Here is a 13,585-nt window from a genome sequence, read left to right on the forward strand (position 1 = left end):
CATATTTACTGAGGAGATAGTCACAGTGGTAGGACAGCGGGAGTTCCGCAGCTTCTGCATACGGACACTCAAGCAGGCTAGTGTAAATGACACCAGTGGCCAAACAGAGGGCATGATAGTGACTAGTATTAAGATGGTGTAAGAGGGATGGACATGCAGATGCATAAACAAAAACACCCGTAGTCTAGTTTTGAATGGACAAGGGACTGGTACAAACAGGGGAGGGTGGTACGATTTGTTCCCAGCAAGTACCACTAAGGATACGTAGGACACTGAGTGACTCCACACCTCAGACTGCCACGTAAGACACGTGGGAGGATAAAGAAAGTTTCCTATTGAGTATGAGCCCCAATAATTTCACAGTTTCAACAAATAGAAGAGCAACAAGCCCAAGATATAAAGGCGGTGGAAGAAACCAACTGCACCGCCAGAAATTCATACAAACAGTTTTATCAGTGGAAAAACAAAAGCCACTGTCTATGCTCCACGAGTGGAGGTGGTCGAGACATCACTGAAGACATCGCTCAATGAGACAACTTTGTGGAGAACTGCAATAGATGGCAAAATCATGGATGAAATGGGAGCCAGAGATGCCTGGCAGGAGGCAGGCCATGATAGTGTTAATGGTGATAGCAAAGAGGATGACACTCAGGAATGGAACCCTGTGGCACACCATTTTCTTGGATAAAGGTGTCCAACAAGGCAGATCTCACCTATACCTTGAAAACTCTGCTTTAGAAATTCCTGAAGGAAACGGGGCAGGTGGCCACAGAAGCCACATGTGTAGAGAGTACAGAGGATACCAGTCCTCCAGCAGGTATGTGAAGCTTTCTTCACACAAAAAAAAAAACACAGCCACAGTCTGGGATTTCTGCAGAAAACCATTCATGACATGATGGATAAAGTGATGAAATAAACAACTGCAGAACGGCATGCTCAAATCCATGCAGTGGCTAGAAAATTGTCAGACTCGAGCCACCATACCAGCTGGGTATATATGTTACATCATCTTACAAACATAGCTGGTGAGAGAAATGGGGTCGTGGCTAGAAGCTTACCAGGCTTAGGCATAGGTATGACAGTGGCTTCACGCTAGTGTCTGAAATGTGCCCTATGTCCAGATGAAGTAGAAACTGCTTGCCTGCAAGACAAAGGGTAGCAATAGGATCCATTATGACACTGTCTGCTACTGTGAGGTTGGAAACTGGGGAATGGATTTTGGTCCCGGAGAGCTGCCGGACGTTGGCCCACATAATGGAAGAGGAAGTGGAACTGTTAAATGAACTAGTGAATGAAATCCAGCTACCTTTCTTGCTATCCATAATGAATGTAGACTGCAATCATAGATTGATGGTTAAAAGTGTGGAGAGCATGTCTCAGTGGGCAAATTGCTTAGCGGCACCAAGGGACCGGTACATGGCTCAGCGAAAAGGAAGTGCAAGGAATGGAATGTTCTGCAGCAGTAAGGATAACATTTGTAAGATATTCCACCTGGTCGGGGAAATGTTTGTCAATGGTCGCCAGGGAGGAGTAAAGCCTCCAGTCGGCCTTAGTAAGCTGCCACTTGGGTGTGCACATAAGTAGCAAACAGATGGCACACAGGAAATGGTCGCTCGAGTGTGTGTCAGAGAGAATAGACGACTGGAGATGAAGAGCAAGCTGGGCAGTGAAGAAGGATAGGTTCAAATGGGAATAGGTGTGCAAGGAGTCTGAAATGAACATGGGTGTTCCTGCGTTATGGCGAGGAGGTTAAGTTGACTGAGGTGGTTAGCCAAGAGGGCACCTCTCTGCCAGATTCTAGGAGAACCCCAAAGGGGACGGTGCACATTAAAGTCACCAAGCAGTGGAAATGAGTGAGTTAGCTGCCCAGTAAGCTGGAGGAAGGATGGAGGGATGTTTATGATACAAAGGTAAAAGTTCAAGTGAGGAAGGAAAAGGCAAATCGCAACAGCTTGAAGGCAAGTAGTGAGAGAGATGGGTTTACCACAAATGTCATCCCAAATGAGCAGCAAGATTCCCCAATGAGATGGAATGCCATCCTTGAGGGGAGGTCAAAACGGACCAGGAAGAAATACAAGAGCTCAAAGTGGTCGTGAGGATGCAATTTTGTTTCCTGTTCGCTGAGATTCTAAGAGCAGCTGTAAATCCGCTTTTTTTATTGAAGGCCATGAACATTCCACTGAAGGAGAGCCATAACGAAGAAAGGGGAGGTGGGACAAATGAAGAGGTGTCATCTTGGTGGCTGCCGAGTGCCAGCCTTCAAAGACTCACTGCTACAGGGTGTGAAGGCTGGAGGATCATGCCCCATGAAATCTATGGAGGCGTCGACATTCTCCTTCTGTTGATCAGTAGAGTACAGGGCAGAAAAACAGTAGGCAGTGCGCACCAGTGACACGGAGATTGGCTGGGCGAGTGTCACATGGCGACATCGTTAATGAGGGTCTCTGCTTCAGCAAAGGAAAACACCATTGGCATTTGCTTGACTTCTTGGAGCCTCTCCAGTTGCCAGCAAAAGACTCAGGTGTTTGTTGGCTGGAGGGATGTAGGAAGTCATCACTGCAGTATTCCTTTCCAGCCTCCTGGTTGCATAGCAGGTGACTTCAACCCTGGGAGCTGAATGTATGGCGATTTGTTGCACAGCTGGACAAGAAGACAGCAATGCTACCATGACACTAGGCAGTTTCACAACCTCAGTGCTGAATATGAGGTTGCATGTCTGTGTGGCCATGTCCTTCATAGTGCAAGATGTAGCAAGAAAAGTACTGTAACTGCCAGATTTTGGGACGCATGGTTTGTGACTAGCCAACAACTTGCGAGTGACCGGGTAAGGCACTTTTTCCTTTACCCCGAGCTCCTGGATAGCCCACTCATCGAATTACATGGAACATCCTTGACAGGAGGTGGCACCATTGCAGTTCATACAGTGGGGAGAAGGAGGTGGACTATCGCCCCTTGTGCACCCCTACCACAGGTTACACATTTGGCCAGGCGTCGACAAAACATGCAAGTGTGATTGAAACAATGACACTGGTAGTGGAACATCAGGTTCGGTATGTACAGTCGGACTGCGATAACTTCATAGCCTGCTTTGATCTCTGACAGAGGCACCACTCTATCAAAGGTGAGAAGGAGAATGCGTGTGGGCATTAAGGATGACACCCTGATCAGAGAGGTACGTTTGGATTTCTGCCTCAGTCAGACCACTGAGCAACCTACTGTAAATAACACCATGGGAAGAATTCAGAGTTCTACGGTCCTCGAGGCTAACAGGATAACCATGGAGATGCAAAGTGGCAAGCAGTTGTTGTGCTTGAGAATCAGAAGTAGTCTCCAAAACTAAGGTGCCATCGCATAATCCAGAGCCAGATTTCACAGGCAGTAACTGCATCAACACCATTCTGAATAATAAATGGATTCAGCGTAGCGAAGGACTGACCATATTCAGTACATGAAACCATGAGGAACCATGGTTCAGCTGCGAGGGTCTTTGAATTGTGAGCTTCAATCTGTTTAGTAGATGTGGACTGCAAAGATGATGGAAAGTTCATTGCAAAAAAATCTAAAATGATTGCCAGTGTATCTGATGGTGTACGCCCCCCCCCCCCCCCCCCCCCACCTATGGAGATAAGATACAAGACATTAGGGTCCATACAGAGGCATATAGACACTCCTTTTTCCCTCACTATCTGTGAGTGGAACAGAAAAGGAAACAACTAGTAGTCGTACAGGGTACCCTCCACCAAGCACCATATGGTGGATTGCGGAGCATATATGCAGCTGCAGGTGTTCTCATTAATGTGTCTCTTGTGGCAAGGTTCTAAAGTATCACAGAAGCAGTAATTACATTATGAACTAATTAAAAAAGTGTTGCCCCCAAAACAGATAGGTGTGTTTTGACATTTGCGTAGTTGTGTGTACATTAAGAGTGTGTTATTAAAATGAAAAGGAGGTAGTTTAAAAGCTAGTGATATCTCAGTGTTGTTACAGGTGTGTTTACATCCCATATGTCTATGAACTTCAAGCTTGTTGCCTTTGCTTTTTACTTAACCATTGAATCAGCACTTGACCAGTTTTGATTCTCTGTTGGTCTCTATAAAGAAATTCATGAAAACAAAGATGAGCTGACCAACATTAACTTACAAGAAACTTTCATAAAGCAGCACATGCTGCTCACTCACAGGACTCATCCATGCCAAAGACTGGCCGATCGCCACACTCTCCATCGAGGCGCACCAGCAGTGCAGACAGCTGCGTGGAGGCTTCACTGGCATTGCGTGGGCCCTTAATTGCTGCCTCTTCCTTGAGGATTGCTTCATAGCGTGACACAGCTTCAGACAGTGTATCACACTCTGGTCCCTCCACCTGCAAACACAAGATACCAAATGGTAAATCACATTTTTTTACACACACACACACACACACACACACACACACACACACACAGTGTTTGTACTATTCGTACAACATTTTAATTTTTTCTTTTAATTGTGTCACAAAACTTTTACAAGTAAGCTCTCCATTCCTTGAGGAAATGAAAATCCTTACCAGAAGTAGTAAGTGGTTAATGGAGCATTTGGTATCTCATCAAGGAGTAGATGTAGACTAGATAAAGACAGGAAAATGCAAAACATATTGGGAAGAATGACAGATACGTCTACATCAATTCTCTGCAAACTACTGGAGTGCATGGCTGAGGGTTCTTCCTGTTGTACCAGCTATTAGAGCTGATTACTTTCCACTCTCATACACTGAGGTAACAAAAGTTATGCGACTACTCCTACTATCATGTTGGACCTCCTTTTGTCCAGTGCACTGTAGCAACTCAATGTTGCATGCACTCAGAAAGTCACTGCAGAGAGATGGAGCCATGTTGTCTCTATAACTGTCCATAATTAAAATGATTTGCCAGGAGAGGATCTTTTGTATGAACTGACTTCTTGTCCCATAAATGCCCAATGAAATTCATTTTGTGTGATCTGGGTTGCCAAATAATTCACTTGAACTGTCCACAATGTTCTTCAAACTGTCTGCGAACAATTGTGGCTTGCTGACTTCATTGTTTAGGAACATGAAGCCCATGAATGAAAATGGTCTGCAAGTAGCCAAACATAACCATTTCCAGTCAATGGTTGGTTCAGAGGGACCAAATCACCCAGTCCATTCCACATAAACGCAGCCAATATAATGGAGGAACCACTAGCACGCAGAGTGCCTTGTTGATTACTTGGGTCCATGACTTTGTGGAGTCTGCACCACACTCAAACCCTATAATCTGCTCTTATCAACTGTAGTTAAGACTCATCTGACCCAGCTTTTCCAGTCATCTAGGATCCAAACAATGTCATGTTCCCAGGAGAGGCACTGCAGGCAATTTTGTGTTGTTAGCAAAAGGCACTTGTGATGGTAGTCTGCTGCTATATCCCATTAACAGAAAATGTCACCACACTGGCCTAATGGATATGTTTGTCATAAGTCCTATTATTTCTGTGGTTATTTCATGTAGGGTAGCTTGTCTGTTAGCACTGACAGCTCTACAAAAATGCCGCTGCTTTGGGTCATTAAGTGAAGGCCGTCTGCCACTACACTGTCCATGGTGAGAGGTAATGGCTGAAATTTGGTATTCTTGCCACATCTAAGAATATTGAATTCCCTAACAATTTCAAAAATGGAATATCCCATGCATCTAGCTCCAACAACCATACCACATTCAGAGTATATCAATTCCTGCTATGTGACCATAATCATGCCTGAAAACTTTTCACATGAATCATCAGAGTAGAAATGACAGCTCTGCCAATGTACTACCCTTTTATACCTTATGCATGTGATACCACCACCGTCTGTACATGTATGTATCGCTATGCCAAGACTTGTGACCTCAGCATATGGTGCACAGGAAGAATGACTCTAAAAGTGTCTGTGGACACTGTAATTTATCTACTCTTGTCCTCATGGTCTCTACATCAGCGATACACAGGGAGTTGTAGTAAAATCCCATTTAAAGCTAGTTCTTCAAACTTAGTACATAAGCTTTTTGGGGTTAGTTTGTGTCTTATCTTTTAAGTGCCTGCTAGTTCAGTTTCTTCAGCATCTCCATTATACCCCCATGGGCCAAAGAAACCAGTAACCATTTGTGCTGCTCTTGTCTGTACACACTCAATACCCCTGTTATTTCTATTTGGTGTGGGTCCCCTATACTAGAGCAATATTCTACGATGGTTCCCAGACGTGATTTTTAAGGACTCCCCTTTGAAGACTGATTGCATTTATCTAGTATTCTGCCAATAAACCAAAGTCTGCCACCTGCTTAACCTATGAATGAGCCCAACTGATTGTTCCATTTCATATCTCTTTAAATTGTTACACCTGTATATGTACAACTGGACTGATCCCAATTGCAGTTCACTGATCTTTTAGTCATAGCATACAACATTTTTTTTATTTTACGACGTGCACAATTCATAGTTCTGAATGTCTAAATTAAGTTGTCAATCTTTGCACCAGTTTGAAATCTTATCAAGATCAGACTGAACATTTGTGCAGCTTTTTTCAGACAGTATTTTGTTACAGGTAACTGCGTCATCTGTGAAGAGTCTAAGGTTATTATTTATATTGTCTGTAAAGTCATTAATATGCAACATGAACAGCAAGGGTTCCAACACATTTCCCTGAGGGCAGTAGTTACGTAGATATGTATAAGTGATACAACACAGGAATGGATGGAAGATTATAGCAAGTTTATTGTTATATGTAGATAACAGGAACTAGTTTTCTGCTAGTAACTACATTAATGGTACATTTAAAATGGTATAACTACAGTGTTGCTTCCAAAGCAGGCCATAACATAATAGAGCGTGGTCCAGATGTGGGGGACAACCCAACTAAAGCCCACATGTGGATTTGAAGTAATGTTGTAAGAGATGCAAGAGGGAAAAGACCTGAGAGTCTATGTCAGCAACATTGTGATCATTTTGGAAGTGGAGTCATGTGAAATATCCTACAGATAGATAATAACACTAGAGAAACAATGGTGCCTTTTATTTGAGAATTTACAGCTTTTCCAAACAGGTAACACAAAAGCTGATGGCTTTAACACTAGCCGATTGCATTGAGATAGTCCTGGTATTAGGAGATAGGAGCACTTGTGTTTGTAAGGATTTAAACCAACACCATCCAGATGGACCACCAACCACCTACATTGTGATGGTTAAAATACTGCTGAAATTCCACAAAACTGGCTCTGAGACTAAATTAAAACTGGATGACCAAAAAAACTGTTGCAGATTACGCAACGTCAACTGCTATCCCGGCACCACTCAGTAGACGTCCAGAGATTAGTACTCTCCACATGTTACAAGTAGCTGGGTCAACCACACATCAGCAATGAGATATTTGGCTGTATACAAAAGGCATCCTTACAAAATTCAAATATTTCAACAACTGACTAATAACCCACATTGAATAGTTCAGCTTGCAAAATTGTTGATACGCAGGCTGGACAAAAATCATAATTTCTCCCATGATGTACAGTTTACGCATGATGCCAGATTCTATGAGAGCCAACAGGTAAATAAACAGAATCTCCCATACTAGTCAAATGTCACCTCCCACTGGATGAAACCATCTAAGAAACATGTGTATCTAAAGTGATGACTTGGAGAGGAACATGGGGTTCTAGTACTTTTGGGCACTTCTCTATTCGGGGTGCACTAACATCAGAACATCGTCTACAGTAACTAGACCAAGATGTGCTGCCACTGTTGCTGTCCAGTCTCAGAATGGGACATGTCCAACTTCCTTTCCACAAGATGGTGCACTCCCTCATCATGGACTAGCTCTTCAGACATACCTGCATACCCAGTTTCTCCAGAGATGGATAGGATGTAGAGGTCTGTTGGAGAGGACATCACTCCCTCAGATTTGTATATGTGGCACATATGTATGTGGTGAATATACAAGTGTCAGGCAGCAGATTGTTTATGCTTGTGTTTGCATTCCAGTACATCTACATCTATACTCTACATACCACTGTGAAGTGCATGGCAGAGGATATGTCTCACTGTACCAGTTATTAGGGTTTCTTCCTGTTCCATTCATGTACAAAGCACAAGTAGAAGGATTTTTTTAATGCCCCTGCGTGTGAAATATTATTCTAATATTGTTCTCACGATCCCTATGTGAGTGGTGCGTAATGAGTTGTAATATTTTCATAGAGTCATAATTCAAATCATGTTCATGAAACTTTGTTAACAGATTTTCTCGGAATAGTTTACGTCTATCTTCAAGAGCCTTCCAATTCAGTTCCTTCAGTATCTTGTGACAGTCTCCCACAGATGAAACAAATCTGTGACCATTCATGCTACCCTTCTATGTATACATTGAATATCCCCTGTTAGTCTTACTTGGTATGGATCCCACATACTTAAGCAACATTCTAGAACCAGTCACATGAATGACTTGTAAATAATCTCCTTTGTAGACTGATTTCACTTCCCCAATGTTCTACCAACTAACCACAGTATACCATTTGCCTTCCCCATGACTGAGCCTATGTGACCATTCCATTTCATATCAGTACAAAGAGTTACACCCAGGTATTTGTATGAGTTGACCGATTCCAAGTGACTCACTGATATTATAGACATAGGATACTACGATTTTTCATTTTGTGAAGGTCTCAATTTTACATTTCTGAAGATTTAAAGCAAATTGCCAATCTTTGCACCACTTTGAAATCTTATCAAGATCTGATTGAATATTTATGCTGCTTCTTTCAGACAGTACTTCACTATAGATAACTGCATCATCTGCAAACTGTCCGAGGTCATTATTAATATTGTCTGTAGCATCATTAATACACAATATGAATAACAAAGGACCCTGGGGCACACCTGAAGTTACATCTACATCTGATGATCACTCTCCATCCATGAACACATGGTGCATCCAACCTACCAAGAGTCCTCAATCCGGTGACAAATTTCACCTGATACCCCATATGATCGTACTTTTGGCAGTAAGCATAGGTGTGGCACTGTGTCAATTGCTTTTGGAAATCAAGATATACTGCATCTACCTGACTGTCTTGATCCATGGCTTTCAGTATATCTCCTGAGGAAAGTGTGATTTAAGTTTCACATGATCGATGTTTTCAGAGTCCATGCTGGTTGGCAGTAGAAAGTTTTCTGTTTAAGAAACTCTTGAGCAACAAAAAATGACATAGTTGAACAAACAAATCAGCGAATACAGGATAAGGGGAAAATATCAAATCCATAGATACAATGATGAATCAAAACGGAAGCGTAAACTTCCCAACAGAGTTCCTATATTCGCTCCATTTTCGCTTTACTGCCTCACATGTGGAAAATAATAACCGGAAAATAAAAAAAAAATAAAACAGGCAGGTCAATTCATACCACAAATTCCATTGATTTTAACTAACTTACCATTCACTTTTAAAAGGCTCAAATTTCCATTAAAATTACTGTCCAATATGACTATCAAAAAATCATACGGGCAAACATTTCAGTGAACAACAAATTCCGTCTAGACACGGAGCGACAGAAAAGGAATGCAACAGGTAAACTGCCAACGCAGTTCCGCACACGGCGCAATGCTGAAATAAGAAACTGCATTTGTCGTCTACGAGCGTGGGTGGTATGTCGAGAACAGATTCAGGCTCCAAGATGTGCTCCTCTGTTGCTGTTAACAATTACTATACACGAATGAATAAATGAAGAAAGTTCTGGATTCTTACGTACATCCAGAAAAACGTGAACTACAGGCTACTTGTAGCAGCCGCGGAGCTGCACAGACAGACAGATTCGAGCCCACTGCGTTTTATAGAATGAGTAAACATTGTTATTGTGATTTAGAACAGGTGAGTCCTCCCGGAATGTGTCAGTGCAGGGGAAAGAATATTAATCACTGTGAGGTACGAAAGTGGTCATTTATTTTATACGCACGGTGTATAAATACGTGAAATTATATAAGTGATAAACGTACAATAAGCAGATTAGTAAATATTTCAATGAAAATACGTACTGATTACTGTGTTTCTTAAAACAATTTCGGGACTAAGTTTAAAAATCTGCGTCACTCGGAGTCGTCCATTGATTGATGGTCAACTGCCTCATTATATTGTTCGGCAGTGCTATTTTCTTGGAGTCCGTTCTCAGCATCTCTCACTTCACACCATGCTTTCCCTGTCAAATCCCTCCTACAGCAGCCTGGGAGCTACCAGTTGTATTAAATAATGTTTTTCCATTTCCCCTTCAAAACTACCGCGGAGCCCTATTTAACAACACAGGAATTGATTCGCAGTTGACCGGTTATCAATCTGCGTCGGCAACGAGTTTCATTTGTGTCCGCCCGCGTGCTTTTTTTTTTTTTTTTTCATTCCCTTCTCTGAGGGAGGAGGGCGGACTGTTCGGGGGCTTGCTGTATACCGTTTTCGGCCACAGGGTTTTACATTTTTACATTTTGTCACGGTCTATAAACAAGATTTCGGAATCTCTTCGGCACATCACCACAGATAATCCAGTTTAACTTATTGCAAAACTATCGTTTGATCTTTGGTGCAGGCTTTTTTTTTTTCCTTCTTCAACAAACAAGAAAACAGTATCCGTCTTACGTAACGGAAGTTGAAGGCCCCTCAGTCAGGTTATGCTTCCACAGAAGCAGCCAGCGCCTTCGTTATCTAAGTAGGCTATATGCGACTTGCATACTGTGTGAGCGCCGTACGTGCACGGAATACGTGTGCTCGACAAGCAAAATAGTTTTCCTGTGTTGGGTACGTAGCTACGAAAAAGAGAGAAAAAGAAAAAAAAAAACAGACAGAAAGAGAGAGAGAGAGAGAGACGTTATTTGAATACTGTATACACACAAGTAATGGTCCTACAACCTACAGAGTACTGAAGTGATTCTTTTTTATTTACTTGGCTTGGGTTTACTGGGCCATACTGTCATAGCTTGATATAAATAAATCGTATATACAGATTAATGCCAATATAAATAGTTTAAACAATAACTAAAAGTTTTACAGTGTACACAGTTTTCACATAGGAAAAAATATATGCATTGACATATCAGTTATAGCCGAAATATAAAAAAGAACTCAACGGAGACTGGGAGTATAAGCTGAAGCTTACAGAGTTGATATTAACAGATGTAGTACCGGTATACCAAATGTCATGTAACACGTTACTGCTTCGCATATCACAAACAACTTTGCACACTTAAGACAATAAAACAGAAGCACTATTTGCAAGGAATACCTTCAGTTTCACGAGGTTTTGTAGTAACCGATCCTTCCGATTTTTGAAGAAATTGCAGGGAAGCAGCAAACGGTTATCTTCCATCTTTGTCCGATTGTTGACCCTTGGTTCGCAACGTATTCGTACCGAGGTAGTTATCGGCTTGCCTGAAATTTCCTAAATCACGGGAAGCTTGTAGTTACTGGTTGGGTCGTAGCGTCATGTTGGCCTCTAAGATTGAAAATATTGTGTAAAATGAAAGTGGAGGGGTAGAAAGGAATGGGAGTAACGATATTAGCTGGATCGGAACTTCATGCGGAATCAGCAGTGACGAGTGAAAATGTGTGTCGAACGGAGACTCTGACCCGAGATCTGGTTACCCCTGCACCACCTGTACACAGTGTTATTGACCCACACTTCCACCTAGCGCCACCTACCCCTGTACATAAACTCCATACTCACTTATTTTAGATTTACCCTGAAAGTAGCACGTAAATGTGCATCCGCACTCAAGGTTGCGGATTAATTGCCCGTCGAGGCGAATCTCTATGAAGAGAAGGCAATATCCTGACTGACCCCTCATCGCCCAGTCCAAACCGCAAAAAATAGAAACTTTGAAGTTTGGAGAAGGTGTGTGGATCTTATACTGTAAGCATCGTTTGAGAAGGGATTGTCCGAAATTCCAGTTCTAACGGGGTGAAACAGGGGATGAAAGGCTTTTTGAAAGTATGTCGCTATTAAGGGGCTTTTGAAGCCATAACTACGATAAGTCGAAACAAGGTCCCGGGAGTAGACAACATTCCTTTAGAACTACTGACGGCCTTGGGAGAGCCCGTACAGACAAAACTCTACCATCTGGTGAGCAAGATGTATGATATAGGCGAAATATCCCCAGGCTTCAAGAAGAATATAATAATTCCAATCCCAAAGAAAGCAGGTGTCAACAGATGTGAAAATTACCCAACTATCAGTTTAATAAGCCACGGCTGCAAAATATTAACGCGAATTCTTCACAGACGTATGGAAAAACTGACAGAAGCCGACCTCAGGGAAGATTAGTTTGGATTCCGTAGAAATATTGGAACACGTGAGGAAATACTGACCCTACGACTTATCTTAGAAGACAGATTAAGGAAAAGCAAACCTACGTTTCTAGCATTTGTAGACTTCGAGAAAGTTTTTGACAATGTTGACTGGAAAACTCTTCCAAATGCTGAAGGTGGCAGGGGTAAAATACAAGGAGCGAAAGGCTACTTACAATTTGTAAAGAAACCAGATGACAGTTATGAGGATCGAGGGGCATGAAAGGGAAGCAGTGGTTGGAAAGGGAGTGAGACAGTGCTGTAGCCTATCCCCGATGTTATTCAATCTGTATATTGAATAAGCAGTAAAGGAATCAAGCGAAAAAATCGGAGTAAGAATTACAATCCAAGGAGAAGAAATGAAAATTTTGAGGTTTGCCGACGACGTTGTGATTCTGTCAGACAGCAAAGGACCTGGAAGAGCAGTTGAGCGGAATGGACAGTGTCTCGGAAGGAGGATATAAGATGAACAGCAACAAAAGCAAAACTAGGGTAATGGAATGTAGTCGAATTAAGTCGGGTGATGCTGAGGGAATTAGATTAGGAAATGAGACACTTAAAGGAGTAAAGGAGTTTTGCTATTTGGGGAGCAAAATAACTGATGATGATCGAAGTAAAGAGGATATAATATGTAGACTGGCAATGGCAAGGAAAACGTTTCTGAAGAAGAGAAATTTGTTAACATCGAGTATAGATTTAAGTGTTAGGAAGTCGTTTTTGAAAGTAATTGTATGGAGTGTAGCCATGTATGGAAGTGAAATATGGACGATAGATAGTTTGGACCAGACGAGAATATAAGCTTTCGAAATGTGGTGCTACAGAAGAATGCTGAAGATTAGATGGGTAGATCACATAACTAATGAGGAGGTATTGAATAGAATTGGGGAGAAGAGGAGTTTGTGGCACAACTTGACTAGAAGACGGGATCGGTCGGTAGGACATGTTCTGAGGCATCAAGGGATCACCAATTTAGCATTGGAGGGCAGCGTGGAGGGTAAAAATAGATTAATATACTAAGCAGATTCAGAAGCACGTAGATTGCAGTAGGTACTGGGAAGCTTGCACAGGATAGAGTAGCCTGGAGAGCTGCATCAAACCAGTCTCAGGACTGAAGACCACAAAACAACAACAACAACAACAACAACTACTACTACTACTACTACTACTACTACTACTACGATAACCGGTACATGGTTTTTCAGTCAGAAAATTAAAAAAGGTTGTTTCAGCATTTTTGGAAATTCAACC

General features: G+C 42.1%; 1 protein-coding gene across 1 annotated transcript in view; it reads right to left on the reverse strand.

Moving 5' to 3' along the window:
* Window positions 1-13,585, reverse strand: part of LOC126272931 (beta-hexosaminidase subunit beta-like) — a 117,949-nt gene that overhangs the window by 41,241 nt on the left and 63,123 nt on the right. Inside the window, exon 2 of the mRNA XM_049976228.1 lies at window positions 4,179-4,362. Coding sequence (XP_049832185.1) covers window positions 4,179-4,362 — 184 coding nt within the window. The remainder of the gene's footprint in view (window positions 1-4,178; window positions 4,363-13,585) is intronic.

This window comes from Schistocerca gregaria, chromosome 5 (genome assembly GCF_023897955.1).
Source record: "Schistocerca gregaria isolate iqSchGreg1 chromosome 5, iqSchGreg1.2, whole genome shotgun sequence".
Lineage (NCBI taxonomy): Eukaryota > Metazoa > Arthropoda > Insecta > Orthoptera > Acrididae > Schistocerca > Schistocerca gregaria.